This window comes from Mauremys reevesii, linkage group 2, assembly GCF_016161935.1.
Source record: "Mauremys reevesii isolate NIE-2019 linkage group 2, ASM1616193v1, whole genome shotgun sequence".
NCBI classification, from domain to species: domain Eukaryota; kingdom Metazoa; phylum Chordata; order Testudines; family Geoemydidae; genus Mauremys; species Mauremys reevesii.
In genome coordinates, this window is record NC_052624.1 from 150559178 (window position 1) to 150575622 (window position 16445).

Here is a 16445-nt window from a genome sequence, read left to right on the forward strand (position 1 = left end):
ACAACGAACAAGGCGGTTAAAGATATTGGGCTGAATCCTCCGTTGCACAAACCTCACTTGCTGGGCAACAGCGGCAACAAACTGCCAAAGGGGGCTGGTTATAAAGCCACTTTTCTACCCTCTTCCAACCACTCCCCCTTCCTAACGCTTGGACCTGGTGGCTGCTTTAAGTTACACAGGCACGACTGGCTGGAGTGCATGCTCTCTGCACCCACCCCCTATGCAAGTTAGGGTGACAAAGGCAGCTACACTAGCTTTATGCCATCTGGGAGCCTTCTCAGTGCCAGAGGAATACGCAGCTGCCCCTTTAGAGTGGCTTTCTGGCTGCATTGACTGAGCAGCACAAAGCAATCTGAAAAAAGCCAAATAATGGGCCAGGCTTTCTTATGCAAAGCATGTTGTAGTCCCTTATAGAAGGCACATCCTAGCCTATGCTTGTTGGTTAAAAGTTTTAGTAAATAGCAAGGAGAAATCAGGAGCATATACTATGCAACACAAAGCAAAGTAACACGTAACAGGCATCAACTCACCAGATCATTCCTTCAAACAGGTTGTGAATGATGAGGTGCGACTGGGTAACAACAATTAGCAAAGTCACATGGGTCCAACCAAACTGGAAGAGAAAACAGCATGCAGCCCAGTTTGCCTAGAGACATTTCTCGTAACAGCCTACGGCAGAAACCAGACGCCAATGAATACTGTTTGGAGTGGGTCACTGCTGTGTGCATCTCAGGCACTCTGATCCCAGGCGGAAAGAGCATGATGTAAACACAGAGATGGCAGATAGTATCCATCCCTACTTCGGAGTTGAGCAAAGCAACATCTCCATTACCGTTCAGAACCTGAGTGGGAGGATGTTTGACATTCCTGGACCAAGTGCCCTTGAGCCCACACCTATCCCACACATCTTAGTCTACTTTGACTAGAGACCTGGAACATAAGAATCCCCAAATTGAGGATGGTCCATCTAGTCTGACATCCTGCATCCATCCAGAAGGAAACAAAAGCATCCCAATAAAGGACACAGGTAGCCAATCTGTGCATTACTATACTGTGGTGGGGCCAATCTAGCTCCTGCCGGTTATTCCACCAACACCCTCCAGGCACAAGGTTTGAATAACCTTGTACAATCACCTGAGCTTGCACAGCTGAAAGGGTTACTAAGAAATGCACTGCAAATACAGACAATGGAATTCACATTTCTAAGGAAATCAGTCCATTCAAGAGCCAAATGCCAAATACTTCAAGCTGCCAGGAACAGCTTTTCCATTAAGCAGTATCACAACACCCAGGGGACACAGAAGCATTCACAGGCTTCTGTTCTTCTAAACCATATATGCAAACAGCCTCCGACTCCCAAAGCTAATAGCTCTGGAGCAACAAAGCCATTTATTTCATCTTACCATGTAAAACTGGAGACGGTAATGCTTCTTCACCAGACTCAGGACAAACATGCAGAAGCCTTGTGGGAAGAAAAAAGAAAGAGAAGAGTAAGATCAGATAGTGCAGTAGTAGGAAATGCCTCTCAATTTTCCATTACATCTGCCATATCACTGTAGCATCTCGATTGTTTCGGCTACAGAACAGAAATCAGCAACATTAAGATGATGTGCACTGTGGATGCAAAACGGTTAAAGAATGGAAATTGTTTTAAAAAAAAAGGACATATAGCCAATTAACCACGATCACCCCTATGCAGATTAGACTGTTTTCTGCCAACAGCTAATTATTTATTCTACCTCTGATCTTTCCGCGTAATAACTACAGAGTATTCTTCACATACTTGTTTAATGGCACAGAATTCTTAATTAGCTGCTGCATCCACCCAGAGGTGGCTGCACTTACACAGTGATGCTCTTTAGCTACAGTTTGTCTGACAGTTAAGTGCTTTAGGGTCTCGGGATAACCCTCTTTAGCTCCTAACCTCCCTCTCCCAGTTTTTACCAGCCCCCCACACCTCACAAATAATACCCACTGGTGATCCCATGTTGCTAGCGCCATTGGAAATCTGAGCACAGCTCTCAACAGCAAGTGCCACCCCATTTCTAGGTTGAAGCCCATCCTAGGGATTCATGACTCACAGTGAGCTTGCTAGCTGAGAGAAAACACCTCCACTTAATCACCAGAAAGGAGGAGTTAAAAATAGCTCTTCAGTTTATCCCAAGTCTGCCTCTGCAGTTTACACTGACAGGGGAGTTACTCTAGGCTTGGAGCAGGGTTGCTGAATTGCCATGAAAATTTACCAGCAAAGGCAAGAAGTCCACTCGCCCTCTCTTTATCCAGAATGAAAAAGAAAAGGATCGTTTACTCACACATCAAAATATTAATCACCGTGGCAAGTAAAACTTGGCAAAGCTAGCACAGGGAAAAGAAAGGTGGAAATTACCATTATTCTGCCTAGTCACTGTGCCCAAAGGAAGTAGCATCAAAGAGGACTGTAGCTTCCCATCTGATGCAGAGGGCGTTTTGGTCACTTAGACCGCACAATTAGGCAGGCTTGGATCCAGTTCATAACAGATGTGTCTGAACCCCAAAAGAAATCATTACAATGGCCACTGAGACATAACTCAAAGCCAAGGATTGCTCCATCTGCCACAGATGCTTCACTTCTGGCTCATTTCAGGGCAGGGGTGAGTCACATTTGGCCTAGAGGTGTGAAGGAAGCCTGGAATAAGGCTGCACGTCACAGGTCTCCAGAAAGAGGAATATTGCTCCAGGGCTATGAGTCAGGCACCTTTCCCTACTAGTGCTGCATTCACGAAGTGTGCGCACGCCAGGACTGGAGACTAGGGGAGGCAAAACGAAAGGAGGAGAGGAAAGATCAAAAGCGAGTGTCAAGTTCATTTAAACAGAGTCTCTGGAGAGAGTCAGGTACTTACACCAACATCCTACCTAAACCAGACACTGTTTGCTGGGATGGAAGGACAATCCTCAGCAAGGAAAGGAGGACGTGTCTTTCCCCCAGCAAATCAGGCAAGAAAAAAAACTGAGGAAGCGACAACACTGCTGCTCTCAAACCCAATTACTTCCTATTTTGTAGGCTGTCTTTCACGACAAGGCCATCTTAGATACACAGTAACTGAGCACCTCACAAGCTGTTAGGTAGGCAATTGCTATTATCCCTGTTCTATTGGCAGGGAACGGAGGCACGGGGTGGTTAAGTGATTTGTGCAAGGTCAAGCAGGGAACTGAACATGGATCACACAAGCCCTGGGTTGGAACTCTAACCACTGGACCATCCTTCCCCGCACTCGTATTTTGTACGTAAGGCAGAGCAAATCCACTGGGGACATTGGAGCCCTACCTGCCTACAGAAAGGAAAAAAAAAAAGTTGCATTTCAAGAGGCTGATAATGTAACCTCTGCTCAAAAACAGCAATGAGAAAAATTTAACTGGCGGAACCAAATAAAATTACCTGTTAAGTAGAGGGCAAAGGAAATGAAGCGATGGTATTTGCTGAGAATTCTCAAGGGCTCCTCTCGCTGAACCAGGGTGAAAAAGTAATCCGTTACCGTCTCACCATAGAAAAAGTAGTTTACACACAGCAGAAAGTACCTGTGGACAGAGCAGCATTCCCTTTAATAGGAACCTACAGGGGAATGGGACATGGTCAACCAGTAGATCATTGGACTAGTACACTTAAGAGGTTATCAGCTTGCACTATGTACACTGCGTGCAGGGGAGGAGATGCCTGAAGGTTCACATACTGGGCGGCAGAATAATGGTGATTTTTATTTGAAAGTCTGCAGAAAATTCACTCACACTGTGGGGGTGGACAGGAGTAGAGGGTCAGGGCCTGATTCTCACTTGCACTAAGGTGCCCAGGCAGTGTGAAGGAACCTTACTGCAAGTGTGTGTGTGGGGGGGAAAATAAAAAATAAATAAAAAAAATCAAGCCCCACATTTCTTCTAATCAAAACATTACATCTTCATGTAGAAGCTACGGCTCCATTAAATGCAAATACTTGGCTGTCACCCAACCCCTATGTTATGGGAATACGTCAACAGCCCTGTTCAGTTTTTGTTTAGTGTTATGGTACTTGGGAAGCGTTTGCCTTTAGGTGGCACTGCTTAACAGTCTTCTGCAGGTTCCTAGCTACTACAGGCAGTGCCCCCTTCCTTCACTGTGGCACGCCATCAGACGCTGGGTGCAGCCAATACAGTTTCATCCCAATCGCACAAATACATTTCAGTGGGTAAATATCCCAGATGGCTCCCTACACCCTTAGGCCTGAGCAATGCAACTGGAACCACAAGTCAAATGTTTACTCATCGCTTCCCTCGGTAACAGCATTCAACACCACCGCCCGGCACAGATCGGGAGCTTCAGACCTCGCTCTCATCAGACAAGCAATGGAACAAAGTGTATAAATATTACACTGGCTGCACATCAATGAGGCCTCAAGTGAGTCAGAAGCACTCTAGATGAAAGGCATTATGCACATCGAGAAGGATCATATTGTGCTTCTTGACTAATGAAGACCGCAGCAGTTGCGCTGCTTACCAACTGAGGGTCCTGAACCAGGGCAGCTCATATGAGCGATACACATTGTAGCCAATCGTGATAATCTCCTGGAAACACTTGATCTGGACACACATCACCTGAAAAACAAACATTAAGAAGCACCATCATTCACAGATAAACTAAATCAGGACCAGATAATCTGCAATGGGATGCTAAGTGCATGTAAAAAGTGGGAGCTTTAGACTAACCCTTACAGGAGCCACAAGAAGAATTCTTCTATTGTCTTGCAAGTGACCTCCCCTACCCCCCCACACCCCTAAAGCTGACATAAGGGGACTTCTCGTAGGCTGAGAAATTGTTCACTTGCTCAACCTGCTTACACCTAGAGCTAGCAGCTTTCCCTGCCAGGCAAAACACATTCCTAGCCCTACTCCCTCCGTAGCTGTGGGCTGGCCCACTCCAAGAGCTCACAGCCTCATTTTAAGTTATGTTAGCACTTCGAACATTGGTTTTTCTATCATGAGTTCGGGTCAGTTCTGGGGAGACAATCCCTCCTTCACTGGCACTGTAACAAAAATCACTGTTCATCCCATGCACTCGAGAGGACTGGCACTTCAAGACCACCATGGGGGGGAGGGATAGCTCAGTGGTTTGAGCACTGGCCTGCTAAACCCAGGGTTATGAGTTCAATCCTTGAGGGAGCCAGTTGGGGATTGGTCCTGCTTTGAGCAGGGGGTTGGACTAGGTGACCTCCTAAGGTCCCTTCCAACCCTGATATTCTATGATAAGGAAACATGCACAGCAGGGATACAGCCAGATTGTAGTTGGTACAGCCTTAACAAATGCAACGAGGCTGCCGGATGGGTTTCCCACAGCAGGGATTGGACCTGGAATCTCTGGATCTTAAAGCACGCATCTCTACAGCCTGAGCTGAAAATCCTGGGTCTGTATCAGCTCTAAACAGACTCAATCCTGAGATAAAGCCCCACCCCAAGCACATATTATACACACAGAGTGCTCAATGGCAGACAAACACTCAACCAGATTCAGCTCTCCACCCATGCACCTGGGCTGTGATAGCAATAAGGGAAACAGGAGGATTCCACCAAGGCGGCACCAATTAAATAGTAATGGTGACGAGGAACCTTATTCCCTGCAGATCACTGAGCAGAAGAGCAATTAGGCAACTTTTGGTCATGACCAAACAGGACCAGGTTAGTGCTGGGAACCTTGAGGCAAAAGGCTCTGTGTATCCATTAACTTTCTCAGCCATCTACGTCCCTGACAACCATTCTCCCATAACGGTCCATTTAACGAAGGGTTTTGAAACAGCACTTACAATCATCATTAAAACCATGGGTCCCAGGTAGATGATGATGAAGAAGAACGCAATCATTGCCAGAGTGAGGATCCCTCTGACCCACCAGTTCTTCCATCTAGATCACAGGAAGAGAAAAGTGAACGTTAGGCAAAGGGCCTATCTAGCAGGAAAGCAACGAGAGATGCACTTATTATCTCTTCTGCACAGCCTCCTGGTGAAAGGCGGAGGCAGGAAACAGCGGCGTATCCTTAGCTCGGGGGTGGTGAGAATGTCATGCCGTTCCATTAACCCAGCTCTGCTGCAGAGAGGAATGCAGAAAGGGTCACACCGCGGCCGTGTGGGTAAACTCAAGAAGGGAGTTCCATGCTGGGGGACAGCACAGAAGTCGTTTGGGTGAGAAAGTGACAGATGAAGGTGGCAGGGAGTAAATAGGAATAGACAGTTACAGGGCCTTGCCTAGTCTGAATTAGTTTTGCAGGAGTACTATGCCCATTTTACAGACACAGAAATGGAGACAGAGTTGCCCCAGATCACACAGGAATGGCAGAACTGAGGTTCAAACTCAGGAGCCCCAACATCCAGTACCCCTCAGTCCACTAGGCCATGCTGCAAAGAAACTTCTCAATGATCACTCTCTAAATCTGCTGAAATAAAAGGACCGTACCACAATTCTGCCAAAGAAAAGCAAGCTCAACACCAAACTCGCTCAGCCAGCCCCAAAGCTCTCTCCGCAGGCTGAGAGCAGGAACAGAATACAGCAATTTAAGCCAAGCCAGTCCCTACAGAGGGGTCAGTTACCTATGAGCTGTGTTGCTCCTGTCATCATCTACTGATAGAATAGAACATACTGCCTAGGTTGGTTAAACAGTGGTTAATAAAAATAAAAAAAATAAAATAATTTTTTTTATTTAAATCAGATTTTTTTGATAAAATGCTTTTTGAGGAAAAAACTTATCTAAAGTTAGTTTTAGATAAGATATATTATAGCTCAAAGATATCTCACCATGGAATAGGGATTATAAATTCTAATTCTATAGTATGAGACAATATATTCATGAAATGTTTAAGAAAATTTTTATAAATGAGTTCCAATAGTTCATGGATTAGGGACCCAATCTTATGGGGTTCCACAGGCTTCTGTCTAGATTACTTAGGTTCATCTTTCTATCTACCTAATGGGACTCAGCGCTCGGTCTAGAAGATACCATCAGAGATGCTTAGTTTTGCAGTTCTCAAACTGTGGATTTGTCTCCAGAGGTAACATGCTTGTTAACAGCAAAAATGTTTTAAATAAATAAATATATATATAGAAGTGAGAAACAACAGACCTCAACCCTATTCTCCCTCTGCACATTTGTGTACAGAGTCAATCCCTTACCTCTCTCTAAAAGTGCAAAGTTTCAAATAGTTCAATGACTAGAAGATTGTTGGGGGCGGAATAGATCTGGACAAAGACAAGAAGTCTGGAGATAAATGTGAGAAGCGAGGGGACATATGCTTGTTTTGTTAAAATGTTTGCTGTTGAAGAAAAAAAATCCAGAATACTTAACATTGTTGTTTTAGTTAAATAAACCAATTTAAATGTCTGTCTGGTGATGTTCTCCTCCTAATACAGCATGGCAAGAAAATCCTCCAAATATTAATGATTAACTGTTGAATTGGAGATAGTTCACCTCCCAATGACTTCATGAATATCTGCTTCAATTACCTTTGGTAAATGAAATAACTAAACAATCAATCATTTTCTGATACAGCTGTAAAACTAATCTGAAAAGCTTTCAAAATAAACCACTGTTTAAAAATGTTTTGTGTGTACCTTTTAAAAAAAAAAAAACACCTATATCTATCCTGGAGTTGTAAAGAATATGTACTAAAGTTATAACAATCAACAAGAATGCACTTTTATGTAGAAATCTGTGATTAAATTGAGTCTTCCTGACTAGTGATTTAAAGCAAATCCACCTTCATTAGTAAAAAGGGAAAGTGCATCAATTTGCTAGGAGCCCCAGGAGCAATGGAGAAGTTTTATTTAATGCTACCTTGAAGATAGGTTGGAGAGGGCCCTGTTTAAGACCTCGGGAGTGTCATCTGATGTAGGTGCAGGAGGGGCCCCTCCGAACTCTGATTTGCTTTCACTGTCCGATGCGGTCTCTCCATCCAGCTTGTTTTCTGACTCAGACTCCTGCAGGACAAACACAGGCAAACAGTTGTATCAGATACCGGTGCTCGTTCTTTTGATCTTAATTTTAAAATGCACTAGATCAAGTCAGTCCACCTTATTCCACTCTGTATTTCCTCTCAGCACAGCCTGTAGCTAAAAGGAAAAGACGGCAAGATATTCTGGGCACAAACTGGCTTACTTCATTGACCCTGTTCTTGTTTGTGAGCCAAACACTTAAGTGATAGAACCTATGGGGCAGAACCACCTGCAACTGAAGCCAATGGAGATTTTACTATGAACTTCAAAGAGAAGGGGTCCTTTTTTGTATCACCAAAGGTGCTTTGTAGTTGTTCTAAAGCCTGAACAATGCACCAGAGGTAACGGGTACATGGGTTTGTCAAGACGTGTCTGGGAACCCCAGGTGGGTCTCTGAGTAAGCAGTAACTCACAGAATTAGAGTGAAAGGTCTCCAGAAAGATGGGGAAAACTTGTGCTTTTGGAGATTGCATAGAAATGTACAGAAAACAATGGTTTAACTCGTGCACTAAAATTAATGCCAAAGAAACCCCCAAAACACCAAGCAGGAAAAACCCAATGTCCATAAGGAAGAATGTCTCATCATTTAAACCTGACTGCCCCTTTAAGCCACTGCAGCAACCCAATATTTAGGACATGTACCCAAGACACCACCCAATCTGTATTAGTGCAACACCCAGCTAAGAGCAGAGCCCCACTAAGCTAGGTGCTGTACAAACACACAGTAAGAAACAGTCCACATCCCCAAGAGCTTATCACCAAAACAGGCAAGATGGACTGGGTGGGAGGGGAAACAAAGACTAAAGGAGATTTGCACAAACGGCAGAACCAGGAACAGAATTCTGGCGGGCATTCTGACTCCCAGTCCAGCACCTGCTCACTAGGCCACACTGCTTCTCTTCAGTCCTTTATACATCAAACAGCAGCAAAGAGAAAGATTTTTGCCTTCTGCAAGTGACCGTTAGCAGCTCAGTTTAGTACTCTACATTCCCTACTGTGCGGCGTGGGCCTATAATTATGGCTAAGATTATGTCACGGAGGTCACAGAATCATGACTACGAGAGACCTCCATGACATTTTCTGCTTCAGCAGGGGGCGCCTGCAGCTCCTGGCTGCCATGGGCAGCAAGGGGGACCCCAGAGCCACAGCAGTGGTGGGTGCTGGACCCAACCTCCTTATTTGGTCAGTTATTTTTAGTAAAAGTCAGAGATAGGTCATGGCTTCTGGGAATTTTTGTTTATTGCCTGTGACCTGTCCCTGACTTCTACTTAAAAAAACAACCCATCACACATGACAAAATCTTACCCTTACCTATAACATCCACACTTCCGTGTCGAGTGGTGAGTCATGCCCAAGTCTCAAGTCAGCCCCCAGAGCCCAACATGTGCTAATTTTAAACCTCCCAAACAGGAGTGTGTTTTCAGGAAGTGCAGAGAGGGAACTAAGTCAGCAAATGCTGTCAGCTTTGTCAAACTTAATCTCCCTAGGCTCCTGCAACGTTCCAGTGCTCTACTAGAGGAGACAGCATCTAGAGCTGGTCCGGGAGAAACTCCCCAGTAAACTAGAGGTCGGGCCAACATACATTTAAGTGTATCTGGTTTAATAAAATCCCGCAGGAACAAAAGCAAGATCCTTGTTCACTCTCCCTGAAAGCAGGGGAGGATATTGGCCCCAAGACATCAGGTAGCAATGGCCGCAAGCCAGATTCCTACAGACAAGGACAACCAGGCTGTCAGAGCAGTATTTTTAGCCACTTCCATCCGTTGCCATGGGGGGGACATACCGACATCATTTCCTGGGGTGAGTGACCTATGGAATCAGAACAAAGCCACACACCCCAAACCTCCCTGTTGTACTATATACCACACGGAATTTGCTCAGAGCCAGTCTTGGGGGGAGGGAGGGTTTATTGTTCTTGCTTCTGGACTTTATTCTAAAATGAATAGCAAAAGCAAATAGGAACTTGAAATAAATCTGGATTTATGTGCTGAATACCCTACAGGACAGGTTTTGGGTTGCATTCAGCAAAAAAAAAAAAAAAAGTTAAACATTTTATATTTGTTTTTATTTATCCTATGTAAAGTCCGCTGGCTCCTCTAGGCTTCCAGGAGTGACTGTACTACAATCAATAATCTTATATCAGATACATGCCTCCACACAACCAATAATTCTTTGAGTCTTCAAGTACAATAGAACTTCAGAGTTATGAACACCAGAGTTATGAACTGAGCAGTCAACCACACCCCTCATTTTGAACCAGAAGTATGCAATCAGGCAGCAGCAAAGAAAAAAGCAATACAGTACAGTACTCTTAAATGTAAACTACTAAAAAAAGGGGGAAGTTTAAAAAAGGATTTGACGTGGTAAGGAAACTGTGCTTGTTTCATTTAAATTAACATGGTTAAAAGCAGCATTTTTCTTCTGCATAGTAAAGTTTCAACGCTGTATTAAGTCAATGTTCAGTTGTAAACTTTTGAAAGAACCACCAGAACGTTTTGTTCAGAATTACGAACAACCTCTGAAGTTCTACTGCATCCAAATTGTTCTAGGACATCACATGCTGTGATGTCACTAGCTAAAAAGCAGGTGGATTGAGCATGCTTTGGGCATGCAGGGAAAGGATGCTAAACCTGGACTTGCGTTCTTGCGTTGAATCCTTCCCCCACTAATTAGGCTGACCAAGTTATCCTTATTTGAGAGAAGGCCTCTGGAAAGAGATCAATCCCCCCCCCCCAAAATCGTTTCACCGTAGCTCAAGTATAGTGCCCATGTAGCCTCTGGGAAAGTGCTGCTTTATAACTCTATATGGCAATATTTGGGGAATCGCAAGATAACTCATCTCTGTGCCCCTTACAGCAATAGGCGGCTTTGTTCTTGTGCCAGTGATGGAAGCGCACAGATGCATTAAACCAGAAGAATGGTCTTTTCCGCATGGATACTCATGAGTCCTGAAACTTAGGATGGCACTTTGCCTACTTCACTCCAGGTGGTATGTGATCGTCCCACGCTGCACCCGCTACTCTACCTAAGCGCATCAGGTTGAGATGAATAGCACCAATCTAGAGAGGTCAAACATATTAACTTGTAAAATCCTACAGTATTTTATTTATTGTGCACTCTGCACAGCCATCTCTAAAACGGAGCCTGTGCGTGCAGGCTGGGCACTGAAGGACTGAACATTTTGTGGTTAAAGCAGGAGACGTGGCCCCGAGGAGCTTCAGTTTTCACCCATTTGCAAAGTGGGTGAAATAATTCTTAAGTGCTTCGGAGAGGGTGGTGAGGTTTAACGTTTGCAAAGTGCTCAGAGACTAAGAGAAAAGGCACCACAGACGTGCAAAGTAACTCTTTTATGCTTTATTTTCTGGGTCTGGGTTGGGAGGGAGAGAGAGACGGGGCAGACTGGATGGCTCAGGCAATGTCATCTTCAGTCTCGAGAGTATAGGTTCAACTCCCACCCAGACTGGCGGATGGTTATTTAAAACAGGATATGAGATTGTCGTCATTCTGCATTTTCCTGTTCTCAGCATGGGAGATTTCCACAGAATTCTCCATCTAGATCTTGCCATCTATTCCCCCACACAACCATCTCTGGCTGACACCAATAAATCAGAGTGTTCCCTCCGAGTCAGGATTAGGACATGGGAGGGCAAAGTAGTCTGTGGGAACGGGAAGGTATTCTGCCTGTGGACAAAGCACTTAGTCTGGAGCACCTTTCAGGAGCAATAATTTATTATACGCACACTCAGGCCTGACTTTTCAAGATGTCGATCACCCCTGGTTCTAAGATCTTACCAGAAGAGTACAAAAAAGGCAGCCAACAGAACCCTGAACTGAAAGGAACACTGAAGGTACACTGCTAAATTAGGAATAATTTCTGCAGTGTGTGTTGACTGTTCCATTTGATCCTGACAGGCACTGGAAGAAAAGAATTTTCCCTGCTGGGAAAGTCACCAGTCAAGCTGACAGACAACATAAATTAGGTTTTCTTTTTAAAGCCACAGTGTCAGAGCAGCACTGCTCCCATGCTAATTCCTCTCTGAAACAGAGCTGGGATTATATAGGACATTATAGTGCTTAATAACATGGGTTAGGGTGGTAAAAGACTCAGTAATTTTCCACTATTTTTATACCTTATGTAAATTGCAACCATCCCTCAGCAAAACATTGGTTTAAAGCAGCTGACCAGGGTGCTAAATAACTTGCTGTTTAGCCGGTGAATGATGTGCTGTGGTCTGGTCTGCTTAACCCAGCTGTGGAATTTCCATGGTAACAACCTCCTGTGTTGCAATTACTTTTTTGACATGCAGCAAACAAAGCAGACAGATCCTTAGACAGTTTGGTAAAGGATAATCATCAGATATTAATACATCTTGCATAAAACTGGTTGGTCACAACAGGCAAAACAACCTGCACGTAGCACAGATGATGATAAATGATACAGACACAGAGGAATGGCAGGTAGAAAGATATGCCCATCGATTCTGGCCTGTGATTGTAAGCGTTGATTTTTAGGTGACTGAATTAAAAAAAAAAAATCCGGCCACCTACGTCTCAGGTAATAAGTGCAATTCCTATTGATGTCAGCATAAACTCAACACCGCTGGGGGGAGAATCCCAAAAAGCATTCAATTTGGGCACCCTCAGAAGGCATTCTGTAAAAGTGTTGGCTTTACCTGTGTTTATTACTAAAGAAAGTTATCTGTTAGAGCTTGGAATCACAAGAGATTTAAGGGAGACTAATACCCTTTGTACCCTTTATTTATGCTTGCAAGACAGACTATCATCCAACAGGCTCATGGAAGCAATTCAAGATGTGAGAACACAGCACCTGACACTTCTGTCTCGGGATCTTTTGTTTCCTAGCGTGTATTCATGTTTTAAAAGATCATGAGCCAGATCCTCCTTGCTCTTCTTTCAAGAAGCGTGCTGCTCTTGCGCTTGAGGCACTGGACTGGGATTCGGGAGACCTGGGTTTTCAATTCCTAGATGAGCCAACCTTGTTGAATCTTTGTGCAAGTCACTTAATCTCACTGAGCTTGTTCCCTATCTGTAAAGCAGGGACGATATACCTCGAGGTCCCTTCCAGCCCTACATTTCCGAGATTCTTCTCCTCCTCTCCTGCCCTTGGTCTTGTCTCTTTAGAGTGGGAGGTACACAAGCTAGTGTAATGGACTCTGAACTTAGCTAGGGACTTTAACATTTAATGCCTTACTGGCTTCACTGTAACTACTTGGGAGAGTGAGGCTTGAAGGATTTGGCCTATATGCTAAGTCTGAGGCCTAAAAATACTATTTCAACCTCCCCACTCAGGCTACATTCTCTGCATCTGTCAGATCCCTCGTTCCCCAGCTGCTCCCCTGAGAATCGCTCTGGGCTACTGATGCTCCAAGTAGCCTTCTATTCAACTCCACTAGAGCAAAATCACTCTCTGCATTCAGTGGTTCCTTTACATAAGGACATAAGAACTGCACTACAGGGTCAGAGCAGCGGTCCTTCTAGCCCAGTTTCCTGTCCCCAGCACTGGCCAGTATCCAGGCTTCACAGGCAGTGTACATAACAGGGCAGTTGGAGTGATCCCCACTTGTCTTCCCCTCCAAGATTCCGGTCACCAGAGGTTTAGTGTTTGCACCGAGCATGGCGTTGCATCTGACCATCTTGGCAAATAGCCACTGATGGACCTATCCACCGTGAACTTATCCAGTTCTTCTTTGAACCTATTTATGCTTTCGGCCTTCACAACATGCCATAGCAATGAGTTCCACAGGTTAACTGTGCATTGTATGAAAAAGTATTTCCTCTTGTTTGTATTAAAAGTGATGCTTATTTATTTCACCTGGTGACCCCTGGCTTTTGTATCGTGGGAAATAACACTTCTCTATTCACTTTTTCCACACCATTCAGGATTTTATAGGCCTCTATTGTGTCTTATTGTTTTAGTTTTTTACTACGGTTTCAATCAGTTTGCACAGTTAAGCTCACTGGCCTGTAATTGACATGATCGCCTCTGTGAAAACATTTCTTCAGCTGTGGAAGATCAACAAAATGGGGATTATAACACTTTGCTCTTCCGCAAAGATGAGTTTTTGATTCTAAAACATCCCCTGTGGGTGTCTTATCTCCTTTTTGTGGTTGCAGATACTGAAGCCCAGAGAAGCTAAGAGATTTGCCCTCATATAGTGAGTCAAAGTCAGGAACAATACCCAGTACCCCAGACTTCTCATCCCCTTTTCCAGCAATTGACTGTATTCCTTCCTGAATGAGAGCCTACACCAAGCCTCCTCCCTGCACTTCAAACAGCTGATCATGGAGACCCAAAAAACAAAGAGCTTGTAGCAGGTTAAGCCACCTTCCAGAGAAGCCACTCAAAAATAAGTCTCCTCCCTTCATTTTCATATTTTGAGTTCCTTCCACAAAGCCCTTTTTGAAAAGTAAAACAAAGTGTGTGGGGGTGGGGAGGGAGGGAGGTCACACAAAAGAAGACATTTCTAAAATTGGAGCTGTGTTGAGAGCTCTCCCAGGAGCAAAGCCAGACAGAGTCTTTGCAGCCCATACTATGATCCTCTGATCTCAGGCTAGCACCAGAAAACTGTTAGTCTGATCTTTTCCCAGCCATGGCGTCCCCCTGCTGCTAAGCAGACACCAGTCAGGCATTTACAGAGACTGCTCTGCTCCATCTCTCAGACAAGACAGATCTGGGTGCTATAGGAGCTAGGTAAGAATTCAAATAGCCCACTCTAAACCTGAAACCAAGCCTGGAAGTCAGGTCATTCTGGGGCAATAAGGACCATGAGCAGACGGCATCAATACATCAGTCCAGCGGAGCTGCAAGGTTCCCTCTAACTGCTCCTAAGTTTAGATTTTATTACATCAATGATGTGTTAGCAGCAGATCTTGAACCATGTTGCACACATGATATTGCCTCACATAACACTGAGTTTCTGTATGAAAAGGCTCAGTCATACAAAAAATAGTTGCATGTACCACATCAGATACCAGGAAACCTGTTTCTAGTCCCTGCACTGCAAACACTTTCTTTTTTCTCTCTCTCTCTCACACACACACACACACACACACACACACACACACACACACACACACCTTTTTTTCCCCTTAACCCTTGTTTGTCAACTCTCTATTTAAGAATATAAACTCCACTGTAACCAATTCTCTTATCTTTAACAGAAAAGCTAGTCATTAAAAAAGTGCAACAGTTCTGGCTTTGTTTGAAATTTACACATCTCCAAAAAACCTTTACTTCTCTTTATAGGCATAATTTCAAGCCCCTGTAACAAAACGAGCCCCCAATTCCTTGCAGATGGAAGATAAAGGATGAACAAATTTGATGACGATAAAGGACAAGGATGTAATTGTGCCCACAAAGATAGGACTCCTTGTTTGAAACAAGTCAAGCTCTGCAAGTTTAAAAAATATTTTTGAGGGTACAGAAGGGGATGGGGAAATACACTTGTCAGACAACAAAGGTGTGAAAGAACCACATTTAGATTTTTTTTAAACCACTCACAGCCCAAGTACAGACACTTTACATAAATGGCAATGGGAGTAAGTTATATCTACACATATTTAAGGTTCCTTTGCATGACCAGAGTGGAGAAAAAGTGGTATTAGAGTATACAGGCCATTCATTGGGTCTGGGGAGAAAAAAAGTGTCCCTTTAACTTCATTCAACATTCTAGCAAGACTACTAGAGGGGAGTATGTATGCAGTGTTACGTTTGTATAGCAACACATGATTTACCATGATGGATTAGGTCATTGATCTAAAAAAAGCCTGGTCTCCTGCCACCAGCAGAGACCAATTCCAAATTCTTTAGGGGAAGGCAAAGAGGCACCCAGCCACGAGGGCTGGCCGGAAAACAAGAATTCTGTTTCACAAAAAAACAAAACAAGTGGTTTCATCATTTGTTTTCCTTCCACGTTCAAAAGGTTTTCGTTCCAAATTTTTCATGAAAAAAGCATGAGACCCACTCCAGACGAGTCAGTAGTCCATAGGTTAGGGCACTCACCTGGGATGTAGAAAACCCTTGTACAAGTGCCTACTTAACCTGATTCAGAGCAGGGCTTTGGACATCCCAAGTGAGTGCCTTAACCTCTAGGCTATTGGTTATTCTGGGGTGAGTGTCTCTCTCAGCAGAAATTCCATCCTGGATCGGAGAATCCTGCCCAGTGAAAACTGTCAAAACAGATATGTTTCTGCAAAAAGTGTGTGTCAACAAGTTAGCATCTTCCAGTGGAAAAACATTTTGGCAAATAATTCCCTACCATCCCTACTAGCTTCCAGGAAGCATTGTGGAGGGTGGGGAGAGCAGGCAGTTCAATGCAGCAATCGGGCGTTCTTACTTTCTCTTGGGGAATCACAAATAGGGATTATAAAGTTATGCGGACTTTGAAAAATTTCTGGAACATGACCTCATCCAGCAACAAGTGCGACCAGCTGAGTCTGTT

At 44.2% G+C, this 16445-nt stretch overlaps 1 protein-coding gene across 1 annotated transcript in view; it reads right to left on the minus strand.

The window, feature by feature from the left end:
* Positions 1 to 16445, minus strand: part of CDS2 (CDP-diacylglycerol synthase 2) — a 46746-nt gene that overhangs the window by 12188 nt on the left and 18113 nt on the right. Inside the window, exons 2-7 of the mRNA XM_039524713.1 lie at positions 7826 to 7968; positions 5805 to 5901; positions 4505 to 4602; positions 3416 to 3555; positions 1404 to 1462; positions 531 to 613 (exon numbers count right to left, since the gene is read on the minus strand). Coding sequence (XP_039380647.1) covers positions 531 to 613; positions 1404 to 1462; positions 3416 to 3555; positions 4505 to 4602; positions 5805 to 5901; positions 7826 to 7968 — 620 coding nt within the window. The remainder of the gene's footprint in view (positions 1 to 530; positions 614 to 1403; positions 1463 to 3415; positions 3556 to 4504; positions 4603 to 5804; positions 5902 to 7825; positions 7969 to 16445) is intronic.